At 51.7% G+C, this 27,134-nt stretch overlaps 1 protein-coding gene across 4 annotated transcripts in view; it reads left to right on the forward strand.

Annotated features, from left to right (window-relative positions):
- SIPA1L3 (signal induced proliferation associated 1 like 3) overlaps positions 1–27,134 on the forward strand; it is a 251,556-nt gene that overhangs the window by 207,799 nt on the left and 16,623 nt on the right. For all 4 annotated transcript variants that reach the window (XM_065926010.1, XM_065926008.1, XM_065926011.1 and 1 more), the window contains exons 15-16: positions 532–959; positions 14,866–15,087. In XM_065926010.1, the coding sequence (XP_065782082.1) occupies positions 532–959; positions 14,866–15,087 (650 nt within the window). The remainder of the gene's footprint in view (positions 1–531; positions 960–14,865; positions 15,088–27,134) is intronic.

Consider the following 27,134-nt stretch of genomic DNA (forward strand, 5'->3'; position numbering starts at 1 on the left):
GACAGGACCAGGGTGGAGTCTTGAAGGGAGGCAAGCTGGCAGGTTTGGATCTATTTTTGAAGACATGGGCAACAAGATTTGCTGTTGGACTAGATACAGGTGTGAGAGCAAAAGCAAGGTTCAGAGTGACTCCACGACGCTTGGGTAAGGACAGCCGAAAGGACGGAGGTGCCCTTAGGAGACAAGGAAGAGGTGAATTCAGGAGGGAGGGCCAGGAGCTCAGTTCCAGACACACTGAGCTTAATGTTGGCAGCACGTTATGTAGGCAGTGTCATTTATCCCTCTGAGCCACCCCATGGAGCAGGGTTGTTATCAACCCATTTCACAGATGTGGCAACTGAGGCACAGGGAAGTTCAGTCACTGGCCTGAGGTACCAAGGTCAGTAAGTCAGAGAGGCAGAGTTCAAAGCTGTCTGGCTCCAGGGTTCACACTCAGATGTGAGGCAAACCCCAGTGGGAGGGTAGGTTGTCCCCTACCGCCCCTGCCCCAGCCTGGGGTCTAGGAATAATGACAGTTCTCCTGCCTTCCAGGGGGAGCCCCAATACTCCAGTCATTCCAGCAGCAATACCCTCTCCAGCAACGCCTCCAGCAGCCACAGCGATGACCGTTGGTTTGACCCCCTGGACCCCCTGGAGCCAGAGCAAGACCCTCTCTCCAAGGGTGGCTCTAGCGACAGTGGCATCGACACCACCCTCTACACCTCCAGCCCCAGCTGCATGTCCCTGGCCAAAACACCTCGGCCAGCCAAGCCGCACAAGCCCCCGGGAAGCATGGGCCTCTGCGGGGGTGGGCGCGAGGCCACCGGGAGGTCTCACCATGCAGACCGGCGGCGGGAGGTCTCGCCCGCACCAGGCATCACTGGACAGAACAAGGGCTACCGACCGAAGCTGTACTCCTCGGGCTCCAGCACCCCGACGGGCCTGGCCGGGGGCAGCCGCGACCCATCCAGGCAGTCCAGGTAAGACTCCAAATCTTGCCCGGGTTCTTCAGGGGTCCTGACCACCTTCCACATCCCCCATGGTCCTGATGGTGGAGCTCCCCTCCCCAGAGCTCACAGGTGAGTGTGCTCACACATTAGTGTGCTTACAGATCTGGGATCCCATGGACCATCCCTGGCTACCCATCCACTGGCCTTTAAGGATCTCAGTGGAAGAAGGAAAATCCCTGTCTGTCTGTCTCTGGTCCACTCTGACCCTCAGTCTCTTTCCTTTTTCTCTTTCCCAAGACCAGTAGTTTTTATGCCTGCTGGGAGTCACACACTGTTTCTATTAGGAGTGCATTTGGCTGAAGGTAATAGAAAACCAGACCAACAGAGGCTTGAACAAATAGAAGTCCAGGGAGGGCAGAGCTGGGCTGGTGCAGCAGCAGCTCAGGGAGGGCCTTGAGGCCTGGCACCCTTGTCTTCCTGCTCCATCGTCGTCCTCGTACTGGCTGTGACTTCCTGGTCGCCAGATGGCTGTGGTGCCCCGGGAGGCCTGGGGGCAGAGAACGGAGGGAAGACGGCAGCATCCTTGTTGCTCCCTGACTGTGGAAAAAGCGAACGCTTTCCCAGAACCCCTTCCACAGGCAATGTCACCTGCCCATGTTTGCTGCAAGAAGTCTGGGGAATCTTGGCTTAGCCTTCCAGCCTCCATAGTAAAGGGCAGTGTGGACCCCAGATGGTCTCCACTGGAGGGCTGTTTAACACACATTTCCCTAACCTCCTGGGGGCGGGGCCTGAGAATGTGCATTTGTACAGGGTTCTGTGTCGGTGCTGACGCTGTTGGTCCCTAGACCGTGCATTGAGAACCACTGGTAGAGAGGCAGACGGGAACAAGTGAAAATGAAAGGCATTGACTAACCAACAACCTGGAGTCTACACCGCATGGGCGTGCGTGTGTGCTTAGTAACTTCAGCTGTGTCTGACTCTCTGTGACCCCATGGACTGTAGCCCACCAGGCTTCTCTGTCCATGAGATGCTCCAGGCAAGAATACTGGAGTGGGTTGCCATGCCCTCCTCCAGGGGATCTTCCCGACCCAGGGATCCAACCCCTGGCTCTTAAGTCTCCTGCATTGGCAGGCAGGTTCTTTACCAACTAGCGCCCCCTGGGAAGCCTGAGCACCGCAAACACTTGGAGAATCCAATGGAAGCCACGAAGTGCCTCCCATAATAGTCATTCTGCCGTCATCCGACGTCTCTGGCCCCGGGCAATGAATACAGTGCTGCAGGCCCCAGTGTGAACCCCTAAGTGTGGGTCCACCTCCCCAGGTCCACAGTGTGGACGCCTCCCTTCCCTTCCCTGACCGCACCTGAGCAGGGGCCAGGACCGCATTAGGGATCTTCATCTCCCTTGGTTTCCTGACACCTTGGCCAGTCCCCAGACCTGCGCCTCTCTCCACACAGAACACATGCGCCTGGCAGTGGCCTCGGACCTCCTTGACCACAACCCCCACTGGACCTTGGGTCTTGGTCTGTGTAGAAATGTCTGTTTTTTTTAAAAGGTGAAGCAGTACTTCACTGGTGGTCCAGTGGTTAAGGCTGCTTCAAATGCAAGGGGCACGGGTTGGACCCCTGGTCAGGGAACTAGATCCCATGGGCCACAAGACATGGCCAAAAGAAAATTTTTTTCATTAAAAAAAAATTTTTTTTAAAGGTAGAACAAAAATCTCCCTCGAAGTTCTTAGTGTGATGGTGCAAAGTCCTTTAGTCTAGTTTAGGCCATCCAGAATGGTTGGGTGCTGCTCGCTACCTCCTTCAAGGATCGCATGACCTCATAGTGGTTCTCCTCTCACCAAACTCGGGTTCTGCTGCCCGTCGCTTGAAAGCCAGTATTTGAGAGACTGGCGTTGGCTGGAAAGAAAAATATGCGGTAGTCTGAGGGTGCTGGAGCTTAGAGATTCGAGTATAACCAGATTTTAAGACCAAGAGGCTGCTGACACTGACAGATTGGAAACCTCCGTGTTTGGGAGTGCCCGTGTGTCCGTGCTGTCCCTCACCCTGGCCCCAGTCCTCCTGGAGTCGGGAGCCAGGAGAAAGGTGAGTGTGGAGGGGAAGGGTCTCCCGGGGACCGAAGTCTCTGTCGCAGTCTGCCTCACTAGACAGATCTTTTTTTTTTTTTTCTAATTTACTGATTTACTGACTGTGTCGGGTCTTAGCTGCAGCACACAGTGTCTTTCACTGAGGTCCTCGGGCTGCAGAGTGCTTGAGCTCCCCAGCTGAGGCATATGGGCTCAGTAGTGGCACATGGGCCTAGATGCTCCGCAACATGTGGGATCTTAGTTCCCAGACCAGGAGTCGAACCCACATCTCCTGCATTGCAAGGCAGAATCTTAAATCACTGGACGACCAGGGAAGTCCCTAGATAGATAGACCTGAATCATTGGAACTCACGAGCTCTTTCAAACAGCTCCTTCATTCATCTACCCGTTCATTTCATTCACAAATCTCTCTCAGGGACTTGTTTTGTCCCAGGTTCTAGGCGAGAGCTGAGGAGAAGGAATAAGCAAATGCAGACGAGACGCCTAGCCCTCCCCTCACCCACCATCCACTGAGGGAGACAGACTAGAATCAGGTCATCACTGAGACATGTCTGAGGGCACCCACCAAGAAGGGCTCGCTGCCACGGGGTGCCCAGGTCTCCCCTGCCGGGCACAGGCCTATAGTAGTAAAGCTGAGTAGCTGAAGGGTTTGGAATGTGTGCTGTAAAAGCAGCGGTGCTGGGGAGTAGACCGTGGCTGAGGCAGGAGGAGTGGGTATAAAATTACCCTGTGTCTGAGAGAAGGATTTGCTGAACCCAGAAATGAAGGGAGTAAAATGGGAGAGGCACCACTTCAAAAGAAGGCCCTGTGGTTGGGAGCTTTAATTTGCATGCAGACAATTGATGCTAATTGCAAATCATTCTTATCTACTCATTAAAGCTGCTTCCTGAAGTTTTCTCCTAGGCAACCAGGCTTTAGTGTGGAACAGTCTTTCCCAAAATGGGGTGCTCAAGGTAATTTGGGTGGTGCGAGGAGGAAAATGTTGTATTTAAAATGGGTATTAGGAAAAGTGTTATCAACTTATCCCCTGATTTTACAGATAGTGCCTTGGACAAGTTAAGGAAAATTAAATGAATTGATTTAAAGAAACAAACAGTCGATGAGAGTGTGGACTCCAGAGTCAGCCCACTAGGGGTTTGAGCCCTGCCTCTGCCTTGTGTTGGCTGTGTGGCCTTGGACAAATGGCTGAACCTCTCTGGGCCTCAGTTTCCTCATCTGTTCAATGGGGGCCCAGTCACTGTCCCTAACTAAGGCCATGTCAGTGTCCCTAGCTGAGGCCTTGACGCTGTCGCTAAGGCCCTGACACTGTCCCTAACTAAGGACCTGAGCTATTTCTAACTGATGTCCCAAGCTGTCCCTAACTAAAGCTTGGCCTTGTCACTAATAGCCTGACGCTGTCCCTAACCAAGGCCCTGATTCTGTCCCTGACTGAGACCCTGAGCGTGCTCAAATGCCAAGTTGTATCCAGCTCTCTGCAACTCCGTGGAGTATGTAGCTCACCAGGCTCTTCTGCCCATGGGATTCTCCAGGCAGGAATACTGGAGTAGCTAGCCATTCCGTTTTTCAGGGGATCTTCCCGACCCAGGGATTGAACCCACGTCTCCTACACTGGCAGGCAGATTCTTTACCACTGAGACACCTGGGAAGTCCTGCTGAGGCCCTGACTGTCCCTGAAGCCCCGAGGCTGTCGCAGACTCCAAGCCTGACTGTCCTGACACCCTGAGCATCGGCTTCTGTTTATAGATAGCGCCCTCAGTGTTCACAGTCAGGGCGGGAGACAGGTCCACCTCCAGTGACGGCCCAGAGTGGTCAGGGCCAGGGTGAGGGGAGCCCTCGGGGTGTGGGAGCCCAGAGGAGGGGCCAGACCCAGTGCGGGGGGAGCTTCCCTGGAAAAAGAGGCGGAGCTCCTGGGAATGAGGAGGGTGGAGTGTTCCAGACAGTGTGTGTATGTGGGTCCCACCGCCCCCCGCCGGCCCTCCCACCGTCTTCCCAGAGGGTCCCTGAGCACCTGTGCTCAAGGGACCCACATGTGCTTCTGACTGCCGCTGGCCCCACGCTGCCCCTCGCTCGGGCAGCCCCGTGCTTCTGCTCTCACGGGTCCACTCCCTGGGGCGGGGCCGGAACGACACCCTGCTGCCCAGTCAGCTCCCCGCAGGCAGGCACGAGCCCTCCATGCTGCCCTTGTGTCTCCTTCCAGGCCTTTGTAGCCCAGCACTTGTTGCTCATTCATGTAGCAGGCACCAAGTGTATGCACAGTTCTCTGCCTCAAACCGTTCCCCAGCTCTCCTGGAACAGACAGGGTGCTGGGGGAGACAGCAGGCAAATAATTACAAAAGCAGTGAGTGAATTATGCTAGGGGAGTGCCTGCAGGGCAAACCTCCTGGAATCTGAGGAGATGTGATGCATGGCTGGAGGGGTGTCTGATCTGAGGGGATGGGGGGTGGGAAGCGGGAAGAGATAATTTCCCTGAGGAGGTGTCATTTCTACCAAGGACCAGAGGGTTAAGAGGGAAGGAGCAGGTAAAGTGGTTTCTGGGGAACTGATGATTTCATCTTGATGCAGTTATGTGGGTGTTTGCTTTGTAACTCTTTGTTAAACTGTACATATATGTTTTGTACACTTTGCTATATGTGGGCTATTTTACAAATTTTTTTTAAGAGAAAAAGGAAAGATGATGTATGGAGAAAGTGTCCCTATGAGCAGAAATAGCATGTGCAAAGGCCCTGGGGTGGGGAGGCGGGTGGGTGCTGGCAGGTCACAGGCCGCTTGGCTCAAGGATGGAAATTGGGAGGGCAGCTGATGGGAAGTTGGGGAGGTTGGCAGGGGCCAGACCACACAAGGCCCTGTCAGCCACAGCACAGAGTTTGGACTTAGTCCTAAGAGCTGTGGGCAACAAAGAAGTGTTTCAGCAGAAAGGATGATACGGGCATATAGATGTTTTGAAAGATGGTGCTGGAGGCAGGATTGGAGAAGTGTCAGGGATGGGTCTAAGGCTGAGACATCAGTGAGAAAGGAGGAAGAGGGCCTGGACCAGAGGGCAGAGCAGCTGTGGATGTGTCAGCAGTGTTACTGCCAGGATGTGAGAAGGGAGGAGACAAAGGTCCAGGACAGTGCTGGCGACTGCTCATGTCAGGAGGCTACTGCATACGGGGGTCTTGAGATTCGTGAGAGAGAAGAGAAGGCTGGGGCTAAGCAGTCCAGAGAGGAATGTTACTCTTTGGTTATGCTGGGTCTTCATTGCGGCACGCAGGCTCTTTGTTACAGCTCACGGGGTTTTTCTAGTTGTGGCACACGGGCTGTAGAGTGCATGGACTCAGTAGTTGAGTCACGTGGGCTTAGTTGCCCCATGGCATGTGGGATCTCAGTTCCCCAGCCAGGGATCGAACCCATGTCCCCTGCATTGGAAAGCAGATTCTTAACCGCTGGACTACCAGGGAAGTCCCCAGGAGTGTTATTCTTATGTTTACTGTTGTTTAGTCGCTAAGTCATGTCTGACTCTTCGCAACCCTATGGACTGTAGCCCACCAGGTTTCTCTGTCTGTGGGATTCTCCAGGCAAGAAGACTGGAGTGGGTTGCTGTTTCCTTCTCCAGGGGATCTTCCTGACCCAGAGGTAAAATCTGTGTCTCCTGCATTGTCAGGCAGATTCTTTACCACTGAACCACAGGGGAAATACCTGTTCTTATGTTTACTGACCCTAAAGCACCTACTGTGTGCCAGGTACCGTTCCAAACACAGTGATACAGCAGGGGACGAAATCGAGTCCCTCTTGTGGAACTGACACTCTCCTGGAGAGAAAGCGAGGCAGACAGACAGACAGCTGAGCAGCCATGTGCTGTTAATATGCCAGGTGGAGATAAGGCCTGGGAAGAAAACCCAGCTAGGCGGAGGTCCCTGAAGGCCTCTTGGAGGAGGTGATATTTTGCAGGAACCATGGAAGTGATTCAGGCAGGGGAAATAACAGATGCTGAGGCCCTGAAGGTAAACTCGTTTGCGGTGTTCTAGAGATGCTCTGCTGGCCAGACAGGCTGAATGGGAGAGCGGCAGGAGGTCTGATTTGCATGGTGGGCAGGGACCCAGCTCAGGCTGGGTTTTGGTTCTGAGAGACATGGAAGCCACAGAACATAATCTGACTTGTGTTTTAAGATCACTGTGGGCTCCTCAGGGGAACGTGGGCTGTCTCGGGGTAGTGGGGATTGAGTTTGCCAGCACGACTCAAGGACTGACTGACTGCCAGGGAAGGGAAGGGCCCCGCCATGCCCAAACCCCCCACCCACTCCCTCCGCGCGCTCCAGCCCTCCCGTGGAAACCGCTGCAGCCTGTAGCAGCTTGTGCCCGTGGATGATTCCAGTGACTTCACAGACTCTCCCCCCAGACATTCGTCATGGGAGCCCGGCTTCCAGGCACGGGGCCAGGCGCCAGCGCCTGCTGCGGGCACGGCAGTGGGCTGAGCGATCCCAGGCGGGCAGCCACCTGGCCCCCCGCCCTCTCTCAAGGCAGCACACGCTCCAGAGCCCCCTGGGCTTCCAGAGCAATTTGTCGGCGCTGTTTAGAGGCAATGAGAGGCTCTCGGCTCCACGTGGAGCTGACACGGCCCGGCGTTGCCGGGCGGGCAGGCAGGCAAGAAGCCCGCGGCCCTGCTTCCGCAGCCAGGGCCCTTGTCTCCGGGATCCCCTCCTGGGGGCACAGCCCTGAAAGGTAACATGAGGCCCTCAGGGTCCACTGGGCCCCACCCTGCCAGTGTAGGCTTGGAAGCGAGGGTCAAGGGGAGAGACCCACTCGGAGAGTCACTGTCAGCTTGGGAAGAGGAGCTCAGGCCATCTCCAGAAACTCCAGGGAAGGAGGATACCATGCAGAGATCGTGGGGTGGGGCAGGGGGAGTGCAAAGGCCATGAGGTGGAGGTGTGTCTGGTGTGTCTGAGGAACAGTGTCCATGTGACCAGAGAGAATGAGTGAGAGGGGGAGTGGAGTGGGTGTTGCTGAGGGCAGAGAGGGGTCAGCCCAGGTGGTGTGGGGCCCTGTGGACTCAGGAGGACTCTGACCCTGAGCTGGGGAGAGTGGTGATGGCTCTCACCTTCTGGCGGGGTTTGGGGGTGAGGGCAGGAGGAGGCCACTGTGGGGATACCTGGGCACTGTGGTGGGGAGGGGGCGCGGTGGAGGTGGCTGGTGGCAAGTGGAGTCCCCATTGATTTTGCGCCATGGAGTTTTTGCCCCATATTGTCACTGCTTCTACTTTCTGAAGACCTGATGTTTTTGCTCCCAGGCTGAAGGGCAGAATGTTGCCACGTGTGGCTCCTACACCGAGCCTGATCATTCTAGCCATGTGCAGGGACTGATTCAGTTCTCAAGCCCCTGCAGACACCAGACAGAGAAGGCCCCACAGAGTTCCCCTTGGGGGTATCTGGTGAGCAGCGTTTCCCAGGCTTTGGTCTCTGACTGCCTGTGTCCAAGTCACAACTCCACCACTAACCAGCTGCGTGGTCTCCACCAGGCTCCTTAGTTTCTCTGAGGCTCAGTTTCCTCGTCTGTAAAATGGAGGTGAAGATAGACTCTGATCCAAGGCTGCGAGGATACACCTGCACCATGGGTTCGAAGCAGCCAGCACAGGGCCTGAGACATAGCTGGCCCAAATACACCAGCTGCCACTAGGTTTGGTTCTCGTGTGTTATGTATTTGTCATGAATACTGTTGTCATCAAAAGCACAGGTTGGTGGTTAAACAGAGCATCTCTTGAGCCAGACTGCCTGGCTTTGTATCCTGGTTCTGTCCTCAACCAGTTGTGTAATTTGGGGCGTTATTTAAATCTCTCTGGGCCTCAGTTTCCCCACTTGGAACATAGGGAGAGTGGTACTTCCTGCCTCATGGGATTGCTGGGGCAGTCAAATAAAGTGATGCCTGTGAGATGCTTGGAACAGGGCCTGGCTGTGTCCACGGGCTCAGCTCTGGCCACTGCCATCACTACCACCTGCTCCGTCAGTGCTCTTCCTCCCAAAGGCAAAGGCAGGACTTCCCCGGTGATCTAGTGGTTAAGAGTCCACCTGCCAATGCAGGAGATGTGGGTTCTCTCCCTGGTCTGGAAGGATTCCACGTGCTATGGGGCAGCTAAGCTCATGCTCCACAGCTGCTGAGCCCCCATTCTAGAGCCTGTGAACCTCAAGTACTGAAACCCAAGCACTTAGAGCCCGTGCTCTACAAGAGAAGCCACCGCAACTAGAGAGTAGCCCACACTCACGGAAATTAGAGAAAACCTGTGCACAGCAACAAAGACCCAATGCAGCCAAAAGATAATAAGGCAGGGGCACAGCTTCCTTCGTGCCTGTTGCCCGCCCGGGGCCACCCATCAGCCTCCCCAGGGGTGAACAGACCAGAGCATGGCGCCCTCCCAGGCAGCTGTGCAGCTTCTTCATTCAGCCTACAGTTTTTCTACAGTTCTTCAGCAAAATCTTAACTGCTCCCCCTGAGATACAGCACAGGTAACTGCCCAGTCTCTCTGGGGGAGGGTGGGGTGAGAGTACAGAGCAGAATGTTCCCTCCCCCACCCTGGCTGAGCCCGGAGGCCAGGCATTTAGCCCCTGGACACACCACATCCCTGTGTATCTGCAGCTCCAAGAGCACATTCCAGTGCCCAGGCATACCCTGAGCACTTTGTGCGGATATGATCTCATGAGGCAAGTGTATTGTTGCCTCGATTCTCAGAGGAGGAAACTGAGGCTCGTCGAGGGGAAGGGGCTCCAGCAAAGATCACAGCATGTCAGTCGGGGCTGGGATTGGACCCCAGGTCAAGTAAGCAGTATGGTCCATGTTCTCATCTGCCGAGAGGTGCTGCCTCATTTTTCAGGCTGAGGCTCGGGGAGGCACCTGGCCTTGCTTCAGAGAAAAGGTGTATTCACTCTGTTGATTGGCGAGTGGGGTAAGAACTCCACCCTGTAGTTGGCACCTGGCGCAGCTCATGGTCCAAGGGGAGTGTGAGAAGGGGCTCCCGTCTGAGTGGGCCGGGTCAAGATGCATGGCATATTCAGAATAGTTCTTTGTGGCCCTGCTGTGTGTGGGGGGCACCCATTCATGCCTGAGGCTGGTAGAGGTTGAAAGCAGGGACAGTCGTGGGAATGCCTTTGGCTCCAAGCAGCAAGTCCCAGCTCAATTGGAGGAAGTCTGTTACCTCTGAGAACATGAAGTCCCACACTAGGGAGGGCCCCACGATTGGGGAATTTACTGACTCAAGGACTCAGGTTCTTTCCCTTTCTTTGTTCGTCTCCATCGGCCTGCAGACTGGCTCCCCTCACAGTCTCAAAGTGACTGTCGAGATAGTCACTGTGTCAAATGGAAGAACAGGTGATATTTACTACAAGTGGTCTTTGTTAGTTTTCTAGTAAAGAAACCTTCCTCAGAAGTCACCTAGCAGACAGTCCACACAAGCACATGATGCTTCACTGTCCACAAGTAGATCACAGACCTACCGCTGACCCATCCCAGACAGGTGACATCCACCATTCAGGATTGTGCCCTGGGCTGGGTGCTGGGTCACCTTTCTTGAGGATGAGTAAAACCAGCCTTCATTTATAAGGTTAGGGGAGTAGGATGACACCCAGTGCCTGCCACAGGCTGAGGGAGCAAACCCATCCCAAATGGGGCAATGGATGGAGCCAGCTGGCAGACACAGAGAAAGTGGTGTTCTTCTTTTTCTCTTCGTCTTATTATTTATTTTGGACATGCAGGGTCTTTGTTGCAGCACACAGGCTTTCTCTAGTTGTGGCATGGGGCAGGGGCTCTCTAGTTGCAGTGTGTGGGCTTCTCGCAGAGCATGGGCTTAGTTGCCCTGTCACATGTGAGATCTTAGCTCCCCAACTGGGGATTGAACCTGCATCCCCTGCACTGGGGGGCAGATTCTTAACCACTGGACCCACTCTTCCTTTTTTTTTTTTTTCTTTATCATCTTTTGTTTGTTTGTTTTCTTTTTTTTCCAACTCATAAAAGCTGAAAATGCCTGATGACAGGGTAGAGAAATATGTGCTGTAGAAATATAAAAGTTAGGGTTAAAACCAGTTAGGATGTATTCATAGAGTGGGCCACCTGCAGCCATTGAAGGGAGAGGGTTTTGTGTGGACTGACACGGCGAGAGCTCCAGGGCATCGTGTTAAGGTCAAAGCCAGGTGCAGAGCAAACTCATGATAGGCTGCCATTTATGTTAAAAAGGAAAATTGGGAAGCTACACACACACTGGGCTCTCTGTTAAAGAAGAAGGAAGGGGAAAAGTCAAGGTTGCCTCAGAGAAGGATACTGAGCTGTCAGATGGCACTTTCATTTCTACCCTGTTCTCTGTGTGTGGTTTTATCTCCCCCATCGTTACTGCTTCCAGAGATAAACAGTTAGTGTGCATTCTTCCAGAGACTTTTCTCCAAATCTGTACCAGCCCAGGTCTATCAAACATATTTTGACAGTTTCCTAAAACAGGAAAAGCATTTTACATTACAACCCAGTGTGGACATCCTCAGTGAAGTTTCACAAAACCACTTACCCTTAACTCATATGAAGTATGCTGAGGTTTTTTATTCTAGTCTGTTTCTCCCCACCTCCTACCCCAAATAACAGTCAAGATCTAGTAAATTGATTTCATGACCCACAGTTGGAAAAAAACTATACATTTCCTTTTCATAAAAGAAAAAAAAGACCCCCCCCCCCAAAAAAAAGCCCAATAAACATTCAACAACATATGTACATTTAAAAAAAGAAAAAGCATGCTTTGCATGATGCCTCATTTCCACTTCCTGTAGCTGAGGCATCTGTCTTCATCCATAAACAGAAGTTGACCTCATTCTTCACACTAGCTGCGTAGTGTTTGATCATATGGATATGCTTGGACTGATCTAAGAATTCAGGCCATGCCCAGCTTTTTCTTGTTTACACACAACTTTGCAGTGACCATCCTTGTATGTACTGGCATGTCCTTGTGCAGGCTTTTCTGCGGTGTGGATTTCTGGGAGGTCAGATGCTAGACTGACACTACTCACATCTTTCAGTTCCGCTCAGACACTGTCTCCTCCTTGGGGAAGCCCTTGTGGCCTCCCCAGATAAAGTCCGATCCCGATGTCACATGCCCCACGACTCCCTGGACAACCCCTCCCCAGTGCGCAACCTTGGGCCTGTTGACAGATGTTTATAGATTATAGAAAGTCTATGTAAGTCAGTCAGAGCTTGCATTTTATTTATTTTTTTTTTTAATTCTTTTTATTTATGTGGCTGCACCAGGTCTTAGTTGTGGCATGTGGGATCTAGTACCCTGACCAGGGATTGAACCCAGGCCCCCTGCATTGGAAGCATGGAGTCCTAGCCCCTGGACCACCAGGGAAGTCCCCAGAGCTTGCATTTTAAAATCCATTCTGACAGTCTACTTTAGGATTGATGTTTCAGTGTCCACATTTAATGAAGTTACTGATGATAATTAGATTTGCATTTGCCATTTTGCGCTTTGTTTTCTGTTTACTATCTTTCTCCTTTGTCCTTCCTTTACTTTTGCCTTTTGTGTTAAATTAGTTTTAATACACCATTTGAATTCCTCTTAACTTTTAACTATAGTATGCATCTTATCAATGTATTTCAGATTAGTGCTAACTGAATACCAACAAAATATAGAAACTTTTCTCCAACAAAGCCCCATTCCTTTCCCTCTCCTTTGTGCTATTACTGTCATACATTCTACATCCGTATATGTTATAAACCAAACAATATAGTGTTATTGTTGCCTTATACAGTCTTACATGTAACTTTAAAAGTTAGAGAAGAAATAAGAAAACCTAAATATTCTATGCTGCTATCCAATTCTTTGTGACCCCGTGTCTATAGCCCACCAGGCTCCTCTGTCCATGGGATTTTTCCATGCAAGAATACTGGAGTGAGTTGCCATTTCCTTCTCCAAAATATTCTATGAAGTCTTTTATTCTAACCCACAAACTTACCATCTTGGACCCTTCACTTCTCCATGTGAATTCAGGTCATCACCTGCAGTCATTTCCTTTCAGCCCAAGGAATTATTACTTATTAGGCAGATGTGCTAGCAACGAATTCTCTGAATCTGTTTATCTGGGGACATCTTTATTTTGCCTTCATCTATGAAAGGTAGTTTTGCTGGACATAGAAGTCTTGGTTGATGGTTTTTTTTCTCAGCGCCTTGAAAATACCACCCCATTCTTGGCAACCCACTGCAGTATCCTTGCCTGGAAAATCTCATGAACACAGGAGCCTGGTGGGCTGCAGCCCATGGGGTTGCAAAGAGTCAGGCACGACTGAGCAACTAACACACACTTCCATTGGTTCAAATGACAGGTCAGCAGTTAATTGTATTGATTTTCTCTGTATATGATGAATCTTTTTCTCTTGGTGCTTTTGGAGGTTTTATCTTAGTGTTTAACTTTCACTTGTTTTTCTGGATGAAGTCTTTGTGCTTATCTTGGTGGGAATTTGAGTTTCTTAGATGTATAGATGAATGTTTTTTTTATCCAGTTTGAGAAGCTTTTAGCCATTATTCCTTCAAACCTTTCTTCTGCACCTTTTTCTCTTCTTCTTCTTGAACCTTCAGTGAGGTTCTCCAGTGGCAGAACTTGCTTTTGCTTGTTCATTGAGCTGAGCAGGGAGGTGGGAGGAGCCCCAGGCTAAAACGTCAGATTCCCTCTGTTCTTACCCTGAAGTTCAGTTTTTCAAGAAAATAAACAATACTTGGATTGTTGCATGTCCTCGGTCAATTTCCAGGGTGCTGAAACGGTTGTTTTTGTTGATTTTGTGCTTAGTGGGGAGAGAATTTGCCAATCTTCTCATTCAGCCATAGTCAGAAGTCCCACCGTTTAATTTTGCTAAATTGACCTTCAGTAAGTTTTTATTAACTTACACTCCAAGGACATTAATTTTCCCATTAAAGACCTCTTACTTGAAGTGGAATTAGAATTTTATTTTAAAGTTTTAAAAGCTGATTTGCTTCAGTGGGGTCAGCAGTTGGGTCCCCAAGAGTTGGGTCCTAATTAACCACATGAGGTTCATTGTAGCATTAACGCCACAGGAATCCAGCATTTGGAATATCGAGCTGTGGTTTTAGATTAGATCAGCTGGAGTGGTGTCTGATGTGTATTAGTGCTCAAGAAATATTTGAGTGAAGAAACTATGTGGCAAGGCATAAGTTTAACAAAAATAAGTTCTGGAACAATTTATTAGCACAGTCTCAGTTATGTGAAAACATAATCCTCGCACCCTTCAAAAAAAAAAGGCTCCTGTTTTCCAGTTGTATACACATTTTTCTTTTTGTCCGTTTTTCTTTTTCTTTCCTCCTTTTTTATTTTAGCCGTGCTGTGCTGCTTGTGGGATTTTAGTTCCCTGGCCGGGGATCAAACCCAGGGCCCCAGTGAGTCCTAACCACGGACCACCAGGGAATTCCCAACATGTGTGTCTTAACCACAGGAAAGGGTTAGGAAAGAAATACAACGAACTGTAAACCATGGTTACCTCCAGAGGTGGGTCGGCAGGACCCCACCTTCAGCCAGGTTGTAGTGTAAGTTGTGCTCAGGATACAAGGAATCTCTGGTGGGTGGCGGGGGGAATCATTACCCACAGAGGGTGACTTTTTTAGATACCCATACAGATACCAACTGTGCTAGGAGGACGTCCCTGGGAGGGGATGGGGGCTATGAAGGCAGCATTACGTTTTCTCCACGTAGACATCTATGTATTAGAGTTTTTCACAGCAGTGTCTCTCCTGTGTGAATGAACTTTTTGTTTGTTTGTTTCCCAAGAGTAAACTTAAACAGATTGACTTTTCGAAACATGGGACAGAATTGTTTTACTTTTCTAATTTTTACATTGCAGCGACATGAGCTCACGGGCCGGCTACCCTGCTCAGGTTCACAAGACAGCCAGCACCGAGAGCCCGCGGCCCTCACAGCTGGCCCAGCCCAGCGCCTTCCAGCTCTCCACCTCTGTCCCCAAGTCCTTCTTCTCCAAGCAGCCCGTGCGCAACAAGCACCCCACGGGGTGGAAGAGGACAGACGAGCCCCCGCCACGGCCACTCCCCTTCACTGACCCAAAGAAGTAAGTGCCTGGGCACCTGGTGAGGCACCCCCAGAGCCAAGCTTGGCATCTCGGGCAGGGGGGAGGGTGACCCCTCGCTCCCTCATGTCAATCACCATGCCAGTCTACACACTGGGAATATAACTGCACACAGGCAGACAGGGTCCATGCCCTCCAGGAGGCCATGCTGGTTGGGGAGACGGACAGCAGATAGGGTGACTAAGAAAAGTGTGCAGAGTCAGATGGTGGCTAGCACTGTGACACGTCTGGATGGAGAACGTTCCAGGCAGAGGGAAGAGCAGCTGACAGACCCTGAGGCAGGAGCAGGGTCTCTCTGTGGAGGGAGACCAGTGTGGCTGGGACCATGTGAGCACATGGCTCAGAGAGGCAATGAGCACAGACCGTGGAGGCTTCTGTGGGCCCCAGGTAAGGGCCTGGGCGTCTGCTCTAAGTCAGGGGGAACCGCAGGAAGGTCTGGAACAGAGGGGGACAGACCTAAGTTGGGTGTTCACGGAGCCCCTGTGGCTGCGTGTGGAGCATGGCCTGCAAGGGGCCAGGCGACCAGGGGGCTTCTGCTGTGATGGTCCAGGCGGGACACAAGAGGTCTGGGGAGGAAGAAGGATGCAGCTTTAGGACAGATCTCTGAAATGCGAGCCAGCAGATTCCACTGGCAGATCGGATGTGGTGTAAGAGAAAAGAGCAAGGTGGAAGTGACACCAGGTCTTTCAGCCTGGAGGATGGGCAGACTCTCCTTGAGCTGAGATAGGGATTGAGTGGGGAGCGGGCTCAGGGTTGGAACTGTAGAGTGAGCTGTAAACCATGGTTCCCTCCAAGTGGGGAGCTCCAGAGCTCAGGCCTGGACGGTTACCCTTTTATCTTTTTGCTGCACTGGGTCTTGGTTGCTGCACGAGGGCTTTCCCTGGCGGTGCACAGGCTTCTCGTTTCGGTGGCCTCCCTGGTTGGAGCACAGGCTCTGTGGCACACGGGCTTCAGTAGTTGCAGCTTGCAGGCTCTAGAGTACAGGCTCAGTAACCCTGAGGCACATGGGATCTTCCCAGAGCAGGGATCGAACCAGGGTCCCCTGCATTGGCAGGCGGATTCCTAGCCACCGGATCACCAGGGAAGCCCACAGAAGGATTACTGCTGTGATGCGCAGTATACATGGAGGAGGCAGTCAGGTAAGGAGTCTGGAGCTCAGGGAGAGGTCAGGCTGGAGAGAGAAATGGGAGTATTGTCAGCATAAAGGCTGGAGAGGAGGGGGATGTAGGGCTCTGCCTGAGATCCCTCAGTGTTCATACGAGGAGGAGGAGCCAGTGAAGGGGGAGCCCAGACAAATGTGGGGTCTGGGAGCCCAGGGGTGACAACTGGGAGCAGTCAGGGAACTGAGCATGGTTGAGCCTCACAGAGGTGACTGGAGGATGCCAGAGAGAAGCCAGGGCAGAACAGGAGGCAGCTGGTTTGGGGCATTTTGCTCTGAAACCAAAAGGAGGAGAGGAGTGGTCAGTTAGAAAACAGTTCTTTGAATTTGGAGGTTTTATTTATTTTAATTTGGCTGCACTGCACAGCACGTGGGATCTTAGTTCCCCAACCTGGGATCGAACCACCCATGCCCCCTGCGTTGAAAGTGTGGAGTCTTAACCACTGGACCTTCAGGGAAGTGCCAATTTTTGAAGTTAGAGTACGATGATACTGAGAATTTATCCAGTACTCACCACGTGCTAGTTTTGGTGCTGAGCTCTAGTCCATGAATTGATTGACTGAATCCATCTCAACAACCCTGCCGTGAGTTGTTGTTCATTCAGTCATTCATTTCCGACTCTGCGACCCCATGGACTGTAGCACGCCAGGCTTCACCATCTCGTGGAGTCTGTTCGAACTCGACTCCATGTCCATTGAGTCGGTGATGCCATCCAACCATCTCATCCTCTGCCACCTCCTTATCCTGCCCTCAATCTTTCCGAGCGTCAGGATCTTTTCCAGTGAGTTGGCTCTTCGCATCTGGCAGCCAGAGTATCAGAGTTTCAGCTTCAGCGTCAGTCCTTCCAGTGAATATTCAGAATTGATTTCCTTTAGGATTGACTGGTTTGATCTCCTTGCAGCCCAAGGGACCCTCAAGAGTCTTCTCCAGCACCACAGTTGGAAAGCATCATCAGGTTCTTTGGCGCTCAGCCTTCTTTATGGTCCAACTCTCACGTCCATAACACGACTACTAGAAAAATCATTTCTAGTGATTTTTGACTAGACGGACCTTTATCAGCAAAGTGATATCTTTGCTATTTAATATGCTGTCTAGGTTTGTCATAGCCTTTCTTCCAAGGAGCAGGCATCTTTTAATTTCATGGCTGCAGTCACTGTCCCCGGTGCTCCATGAGGCGGACCTGTCATTTGCCCAGCTTTACTGCTGAGGCTCAGAGGCTCACAGCTGGGAAGGGGTGGAGAACCCAGAAAGGGGTCAGAACCCAGAAGGCCGTGCCCACGGCTCCTCTTCAGGTGGGGGCCTGCCCTCCTCCGTCCTGTTCTCTGTAACGTCCTCTCTCATGACCTGGCGGGGGCCGTTTAGATGTGTGGTGACACAGAAGCTCATAAGGAGAGAGGTGTCAGGAGACAGAAACAGGATCCCTGGAGAGGTGGGCGAGTGAGCAAGCCGAGAATCCAGTTCACGCTGCTCGCTGACAGCCAGGGGCCACTCTGCAAACTAGATTTTGATCCTCCCCTCCCCTGACTAAAACCTCCAGTGGCTTGCCCCGTTCCCAGGACTAATGATAAAGGCTCTTATTTCCTGAGCGCGTATATCATACCAGGCACTGGTACACTGTGCGCTTTGCCCAGACTCCCACCTGGACCTCACACAACGTGCCCATCACCCCTCTGCCTTCATCTCCCATGCTCCCCCAGGCTTGCTCCACTCCACCCACCTGGCCTCTCCTGGCTCCTCGGTCTTGAGTCCCACCAAATGCAGGCCGACCTCAGGGCCTTTGCAATGGTTGTCACCAGTTCCCAGAATGCTCTTCCTCCATGTCTTGTAGCCAAGGTGGGATTCTGGAGCTTGGTCTGGCCCCCTCCTCATTCTGGTCTCCCCAGCCTTCCGTCCCCGCTGCCGTCACTTCATCCCCGGTCTCCGTCCCACGGCCCGTTCCTGCACAGGAGAGCAGGTGACGGGCTTGGTCACAAGACACGTGTCACCTGACACTGTGGGTACTCCATCAGTGAGTGGAATGTCTGAGCCTCACATCACACTCCATCCTCACTGTAACCCCATGACACACAGTGAGACCCTCACTTTTCAGGGTGGCCAGAGGGTGCAGCCCTGCTGACCCCACTCTGCTCCTCCATGAGAGCACGCCGCCGTGGCCTCCCCAGCATCTGTGCTGTTCCTTCTGCCTGGGTCCCCCCCGCCCCATCTGGCTCCGTCCTGCCCACCTGGAGTTTGCTCAGGCTGCCATTACAAAGCACTGCAGACTGGGGGGCTCAACAGCACAAGTGTCTTTCCTCGGAGCTCGGGAGGCTGGAGGGAGGAGCCAAGGTGGTGACAGGGTTGGTTCTCTCCGAGAGCTGAGAGGAAGTGTCTGTACCACGCCTCTCTCCTGGCTTCTGGTTGATTCACCGGCAACCTGTGGGGTTTCTTGGCATGTAGATACATCTGAGTGTGTGTCTTTGTGTCCACATCTCCCATTTTTATAAGGACACCAGTTGTTAGATTAGGATCCATCTTAATTGCCTCATTTTACCTTGATTGGGCTTCCCTGGTGGCTCAGATGGTAGAGAATCTGCCTTCAATGCAGGAGACCTGGGTTTGATCCCTGAATCAGAAAGATCCCCTAGAAAAGGGAATGGGAACCCACTGCAGTGTTCATGCCTAAAGAATCCCATGGACAGAGGAGCTGGCAGGCAACACAGTCCATGGAGTCACAAAAAGTCGGAAACGACTGAGTGAGTAACACTTTGACTTTACCTTGATTACCTCTGGAAAGACACCATTTCCACATCAGGTCAAATTCTGAGATTCTAGAGGTTGGGACTTCAACATATCATTTGGAGGAGACCCATAACACTAGCCCTCAGGTCTCACACAGAGCTGCCATCCTCAAAGAAACTCTTCCAAGCCCCACACCAGGCTCATCCGTCCCATGGACCCCACACTTTTCCCCCTGCTTGGCCTCTATCCAGAGCACATCATACAGTCATTTGCTAGAGATTCATTTCTTCCCTGTCAACCTGTTGGACTGAGGGTACTGGGACAGCAGACCCACCTGAGCCCCATCCAGGACAAGGCATGTAGTAGGCGCTCAGAAAATATACCTGGCAGACTTCCCTGGGGGTCCAGTGGTTAGGACTCCACGCTTCCACTGCAGGGGCACAGGTTTGATCCCTGGTCAGGGAGCTAAGACCCTACATGCCACCCTGGCATGGCTGAAAAAAATACACACCTGGATAGGTGACAGCCAAAAACAAACAGCAGCCCCCCTTTTCCCACCATAAGATCCAAAGAAAGCTTTTTATGTATGTACGTGCATTGAGTAAAAATATGTAAACTAAATATACGAAATACTGGGGGACACAGAATAGTTTCATGGTTTCTTATACTTATTAATTTGGTTACAGATACATTTTTTAAATCACATGCTTTAAGTAATATGTTAACTTAGAATTAATGCTTTTGTCCACATGCTTTTAAGAAAGCTGCTTTATTCAAACTCTCCCCAAGCATTTTGGAAATGTCTTTGTCATTGTTAGAGACACTTCTGAGTCACCTAACCTAGTTTTCCAGAAAACATTGTCTTTACTTCCAGCTAAAGTATTTGAGGCTAAACGTGTTTGTTTTTTTTTTAATCTGTGTATAATTCTGTTGCTGAAATTTTATCCCAAGGCATGAGAACTCGTTTGCATAACTTATTTACCTACTTTTACTGATACCTCCCCTGCCAAGTGGGTTTCCCCAGTGGTGCAGTGGTAAAGAATCTGTCTGCCAGTGCAAGAGACGCAGGTTCAATCCCTGGGTCAGGTAGATCCCCTGGAGGAGGAAATGGCAACCCCCTGCAGTGTTCTTGCCTGGAGAACCCCCATGGACAGAGGAGCCTGGTGGGTTACAGTCCATGGGGTTGAAAAGAGTCGGGCATGACTGAGCAACTAAGCACGCCCACACACACACACACCCCTGCGAAGTATTGTCATAAGCCCTTTACCTTTTTTTAACTCATTTAATCTTCACTACAAACAGTGAGGTGTAGGACTCTCTATCCCATTTTTCAGGTAAGAAAAATTGAGGTGCAGAATGGTTAAGTCACTTGCCCAAATTCACTGTTAGTTAAGTTAATTAATTAACTAACTTAAGTTAGTTAAATTAGTTAATTCACTGTAGGTGTCATGGTTGTTGGTTTTGTAACTTGTTACCACAGAGGTCACCACATATTTCTTTTAATATTTATCTTTATTTATTTACTTATTTGTCTGCCCCGGGCCTTAATGGCAGCACGCAGAGCCTTTGATCTTTATTGTGCATGCAGAATCTTTAGTTGCCACATGTGGGATCTTAGTTCCCTGACCAGGGATCGAACCCAGGCCTTCTGCATTGGGAGCTCAGAGTCTTAGCCACTGGACCACCAGGGAAGTCCCATAGGTCACCCCTAATGTGAGTGTGTCTCCAGAGGAATAATCACCAAATCTGCCTCCTTCCTCATCGATTCTGGTTGGGAACCTCTAACACATCCCCAGAGGGCTATAAATGGCTGTGGCCAGCACAGGGGTGCTGTCTTTCAGCCAGGCTGTGTGGATAGGGCTTTTCAGACCCCCCCAGATCCTCCCAGTGACCCTATTTCTAGAGGAGGAAACTGATGCACAGTTAGAAATGTGTAGCCTGGGTCACCCAACTGGAAGTGGCAGAGCTGGGATTCATACCTAGAAAGAGAACTGGCTGGGCGTCTCATCACGGGAAAGACTTAGGCAAGGCTCGCATCCAAGGCTGGGACTCGCACCCTCTGAGGACTGACTTCTCGGAGGAAACAGTCACCTGTATTGGGGCGCATGCTCCATTGCACGAAAAGCAGTCTGAGCTGGTGAAGGGGATGGAGGAGCTGCACCCAGGGCACTGAGGCGGAAGCACCGCCCCCCCCCCCCCGCCCCCTGCCCCGCACCCAGCCCCTCTGCCGCAGGCCCTGGTCAGCCCTGCAGCTCCGCCTCAGGAGAGGGCCGCACAGCCCAGTTTCGACTGCTTTGTCACAGGACCCTGAACGCACAGGCCTGCCTTCTCCGAACCAGGAGAGCAGCACAGTGTGGGTGTCGGGAAGGACTCCCTCGTTGGCCGCTCACCCCTCCCTCGCTCAGTTTTTCTCTCTTTAAACTGGCGTGACATCCTCCCCACCTCCCCACTTCCTGAGGTAACCCCCGTGAGGACCCCAGCACCGAGATTGAGCTGCACAGGGCTGAGCAGGGGAGGGGAGGTGACCGGGGTGGCCAGGCTGGGGCCCCACGGAGCAGGAGACGGAATCCACAGCCATCAGCCCCCGCTTTCTCAGCCGTCCAGGGCACCTCCTCCCCGCCAGGCTGGCCTCAGCCCGACTGAAAGGCTGGCATGTGGCGGCCCTGCTGGCCCTGGTCCCTGCAGACAGGGCCTGGTGAGGAGGAGGCATGCCCTAGGGAACAGCCTGCTTATTGCTTAAGGGGGAGCAGTAGTTGTGGCGGCTGAGCCCCCAGGTCACATCTGAGGACCCAGGCTCCAAATGTCCTCATCCATAAGAAGGGCAGTCTTGGAACTTCCCTGGTGGTCCTGTGGTGAAGACTCCCACTTCAACTGCAGGGGGCATGGGTTCAATCCCTGTTCGGGGAACTAAGATCCCATATACTGCATGGCGTCACCATAAAGTGAAAAAAAAAATGAGCAGCCTGGGGCCTGAGAGAGTGCGTGCTCAGGGGGCGAGCTTTGCTGCAGCTGCTGTTACTGCCACCGCAATCAGGAGCAGTCCCCCGAGTCAAGTTCAGGACCCAACTCTGCAGTGACTGTGTCAGAAGCTCTCGGGGCATCAGTCCTCTTGCCAATAAAGCGAGGCAATGGCAGTGATGGCCGTGGAGAAGGAACGTAGCCCCGTGAGACACCCCAGCCCCAGAGTGGGGACCCACACCCCCAGAGCCGCCGTCACCACATCCCAGGCACACTGAGCACCGCGTTCATTCATCAAGAGCAAATCTCAGGCAGCTCAGAGCACCAGGCAGAGGGGGCTTCCGAGCATCCTCCACTCACCATGCCTCGGCCCCCAGCCTCTAAAGGGGAGGACAGGGGTGCCTCCCTCCCTGAGGTGGCACAAGGAGTCATCGAGGCCTCGGGAAGGTCCCCTCAGCGCTGGCACTGGCATCTCGCAGTTGACGTGTGGCCTGCAGGTGCCCTCCTTCCTCGAGTTTAGGGGCCCTGGGTTCAGTTCAGCGTAGCCACGGAAGCAGCAGCATCCCCACTCCACGGCAGGGTCGACCCCACCCCCACCCATCTCTCCTAGCCAGCCTTCCAGGAAAATCGGCCTGCCGCCCAAGGCACAGACCCGATGAGTGTCCTCGCCAGCGAGGCTGGCAGAACCCCCAGCTCAGGCAGGCCAATCGACAGTGGTGCTAATTAGCTTAATTAACCCAGCCCCAAGGGAGCTGCCGGGGTTGGAGGCCAGAGCTCCCAGTCATCTGGGATCAGGCCAAGCCAAGTCAGAGCCTTTGGTCGCCTTCCACTTCTGGCCCGGCCATCACAGGAAAAAGAAGTTGCTGTTGTCCCGCTCCTAACCTCAGGGCCTTCTTTGTCATTTTTCTGTCTCCCTCTTTCTTTACTAACGTGAGTGGTTTAATTCCCCAGCGTGGCAAATACAAGTTCAGACAACATGGGCAAATTAGGGACTCTGTCCAAGGCTGTCAGTCAGAACTCTGAGAGAGGGTACCTCCTTCTGGGTGTTTTCTTCATTTGTGTGCTAGATGGTAAAACATGCAGAGGGTAAAAACCAAACTAGTTCAAAAGGGCGTGCCATGAAAATCAGGCCTCTCTCCCTTCCCTGGCCCCCAGCCATCTAGTTCCCCTCCCCAGAGCAACCATTGTTTCATTCCTTGTCCATCCTTAGCAGAAATGTTCTGAACAGGACTGAGCACACGTGAGTGTGTGTGTGTTTCCTTCCCGACCACCCCCCCTTTTTTTATCCATGGGGTCACCTCCTGTCTGTGCTCCAGCCTCTTTCACTTGCTCTTTTCTCAGCTTGGCGGCAGTTCCATATTAGATAGAACACACAGAAGGTGATCTCATTCTTTTTAACAATCATAGTCGAGTCCATTTTATCCTCAGAGGTCATTAGATTTAAACATTTATAAAGACCAGAGATCTTGAGAAGAAGGAAAAAGATCAGAGGTGCACAAACCCAGTTTTTTTCTTTTAACCTGGAATTAATGCCATCTTAAATTATTGCTTAGAATTTTCAGTTTAGACAATACATTAGGAAATCCTCCCAGAAGAAAGAGAATGAGGACACAAATGATGAGTTTGACTCTCCAAACTGAATTTCATCATATTTTATTCCTTTTAGACATGTCACAGCTGCCCACTAACGGTGTCAGACCATGTGGAACTTGAAGTGGATAGATAGATGTGGAGCGGAGGGTCGGAAAGAAGGTTCTAGCAGGATTTCTTCCAGGGAGCCAGCCCTCCCCTGGAGAATCAGGAGAGCCCCACTAAAGTCCTAGGGGTCCTGAGAGCTGGGAAGATAGTTTCAGCAAATGAACCCAACAGAGCAAGGAAGGAATGATTATGTTCTCTTGGCTTGACTTTTTAAAGTATCTCTATCCTTTTATTTATTTTTGTTGGCCATGCTAGGTCTTTGTTGCTGTGCACTGGTTTTCTCTAGTTGCAGCAAGAGGGCGCTACTGTCTACTTGCGGTGCGAGGGCTTCTCATTGTGGTGGCTTCTCTTGTTGCAGAGCCTGGGCTCCAGGGTGCATGGGCCACAGTAATTGTGGTCCTAGGCTTAGCTGCTCCATGGCATGTGGGGGTCTTCTTCCCAGACCAGGGATCGAACCCGTGTCCACAGCATTGGCAGACAGATTCTTAAACGCTGGACCACCAGGGAAGTCCTCTATACTTTCTCCTGATTTATGGAAGTCATTTAAGGTTGCTGGGAAAGGGAGAGAGAGAGGAAGGGAGGTTGGAAGGAAGGAAGGAAGGAGATGGGTAGGGAGGTCGGCTGATGGGTTGGAAGGAAGGTCAGTTCTGTGTGATACACATTTAGCAACTAAGTCAGTGTGCCTACCGGCCTCGTCCCCAACCCAGGACATAAACACAGACTGTGGGTGAGGTGGGAGGAGTGGGACCCCAACCCAGTCACACAGGACAAATCACTGTGAGATGAATACAGTGAAGAAGTAGCACAGGAGAGTGATGTAGCTCACCTGGGCTAGGAGGGCGCCACAATAGGTGGAGCGTCAGGGAAGGCCTCTCTGAGGAGGTGGCATTTGAGTAAAGTTGGGTGGCTGAGAAGCTGCCATTTGCAGGGACTGCTGGGAAGGATGCTCTGAGCAGACAGAACAGCCGATGCAAAGGCCCTGAGGCAGGAACTTTGCTAGCATGTTTCAGGACCCTTGGGAAGCCTGTATGGCAGGAGATGAGGGCTGAGGTGGGTGGAACAGATTGTTTTGGACCTGGTGGGCTGTGGCAAAGAATATTTTTAGAAAGAGAATCCCTCCCACATATCCACCTTAGGAGCTGAGAGTTTGGTAACCTTGAATATACCACACTAAGCTATGTGTGGGGCTTTCCTGGTGGCTGAGACAGTAAAGATTCCACCTGCAATGTGGGAGACCTGGGTTCGATCCTTGGGTTGGGAAGATCCCCTGGAGGAGGGCACAACAACCCCCTGTAGTATTCTTGCCTAGAGAACTCCATGGACAGAGGAGCCTGGCAGGCTACAATCTATGGGGTCGCAGAGAGTTGGACACAACTGAGTGACGAAGCACAGCACAGCATAAGCTGTGTGTGAGTTTTGTTTCCTAAAAATGTTTTCACATCACACATACCCCCCCCCCTTTTTTAAAAATATTTATTTAGCTGCACCAGGTCTTAGTTGTGGTACACAGGATATTTAGTTGTGGCATACGAACTCTTAGTTGCCACGTGTGGGATCTAGTTCCCTGACCAGGGATCGAACCTGGGCCCCCACTGGACCACCAGGAAAGTCCCCATAACCACTTGCTTATTCCCATGACGTATCTGGGCAAACCTCTTCCCATGTCATGTGGACCAAGGTCTCGTGTCTTCAGCAGCCAGAGGGGGTTATTCTGGGGTACCACTGTCCCTCCCTGCGAGGCCTCGTCCTACCACTACTGGCCAGTGCTGTTTCCTCCTTAGTCAGGACTTCATGAAGCGTCCCCGAACACCTGGCACCTTAAAGGGGACGGACACTCCCAGATGGAGAACTCCTAGGGTGGAGACAGTGCACTGTTTTACACTTTCAGCAGGTCATCTTACACCCTTCCCAGGGGGGAGCCTCATGGACAGCACCCCTTGGGCAGGGGATTCTGGGAAATGGCGAAATCAAAAGGGAAGCGGGAGGGGTGAGGCCCCTTGGAGCTCCCAGGGGAACAACGTGTACTCTGGGGTTGGGGTGGGGGGGTGTCTTTCTTGCTTGTGTCTGTTTCTCTCTTGGATAGAAAGCTTTTCGTTTGCCCAGAAAGCATACTTCCCTAATAATGATGGAGCCAGAATTACCCTAGCCCTGGAATTCTCATTTGAGAAGGAATATGACCTAACAAGAAAAAAAAACTTAACCACCCTCTCTTCCTTCCTTTGTTGAAATCCCAAGACTGGCAGCTGAGAAAATAAGAGAAAAAATAAAAAACATAGACTTCAGTACCCTCAGGAGCCCAAGATATCTTATTTCTTCCTGAGTTCAAAGACTCTTCTCTTTTTCTTTCTTGAGTTACACAATGATGAAGTCTAGGTGTCAGCTCTTTTTAAACTATTTTTTATTATTATTTTTGTTACAATACATGATTATAGCAAAATAAATTCAAGCAGTTCAGAAGGGTGTTTATATCAGATGAAAAGTGAAAGGCTCATTTTTCCACCTTCTAATATGACTCCTACTTCCCAGAAGTAATTATTGTTCATAATTTCTTCCAGGATTTTTTTTAATGTATAAAAGCATTTTTAAAAAGACTAATTTATTTGGCTGTCGGGTCTTAGTTGGGGCACATGGGATCTTTGTTGGGGCATGCGAGCTTCTCTAGTTGGGGTGCCTGTGTTTCTCTTTAGTTATGGTTCCTGGCCTCCGCTGCCCCGCAGCGTATGGGAATCTTAGTTCCCCTGACCAGTAATCGAACCCACGTCCCCTGAATTGGAAGGTGGATATTTAACCATGGGGCCACTGGGAAAGTCCCTATAAAAGCATATCATTAAACCCAAAGTGATTATGTTTCACATACTATACATCTTTCGTACACCAACTCTTTGATAGAAATGTGACAGCCAAAGCGCTGTCGTGATGCCCGTGGGCTCGGTAGCCCAGTGGCCCGGACTGGAATCCTGACTCCTGCTCCCAGGCCGTGTGACTGTGGACAGTTAGTTTAACCTCTCTGTATCTCAGTTTCCCACCTGTAGAGCAGAGATGCCAATTAACAGTGGCTCCCAAGGAGGGCTGGTTAGCTCACATGGAGCCCTCACATGGACTGGTAGATAGCGCCTGGCTCTGTGCTTCTGTTAGCTGTCATTATTTCTTTCCTGGGGGGTGGCAACACCTCAGATGAGGGATCCAGTGTTGGCTGGAAAAGTAGGACCTGATCCCAAAGCCTGGGCCAGACTCAGGAGGCAGGAGGAGACTGCAGGGGAAGTCCCGGGAGTGGAGGGCAGAGAGCCCCCAGGAGCCAGCCCGGGCCAGGGAGCTGGGATGACAGTCTGTGGTGCCTGCAGAATGGGGAAGGAGCAGTAGGAGAGGACAGTATGCAGCCCCCCAGAGAAACGGTCAGAAGAGCAGCTCTCATTTCCCCAGCGTCCACTCTGTGAGGTGCTGGCCAGGCAGTTTGCAGCAAATTCCAAAATGTAGTAAGGTCACTGTGTTTTCCCTG

This window comes from Muntiacus reevesi, chromosome 2 (genome assembly GCF_963930625.1).
Source record: "Muntiacus reevesi chromosome 2, mMunRee1.1, whole genome shotgun sequence".
Taxonomy (NCBI): domain Eukaryota; kingdom Metazoa; phylum Chordata; class Mammalia; order Artiodactyla; family Cervidae; genus Muntiacus; species Muntiacus reevesi.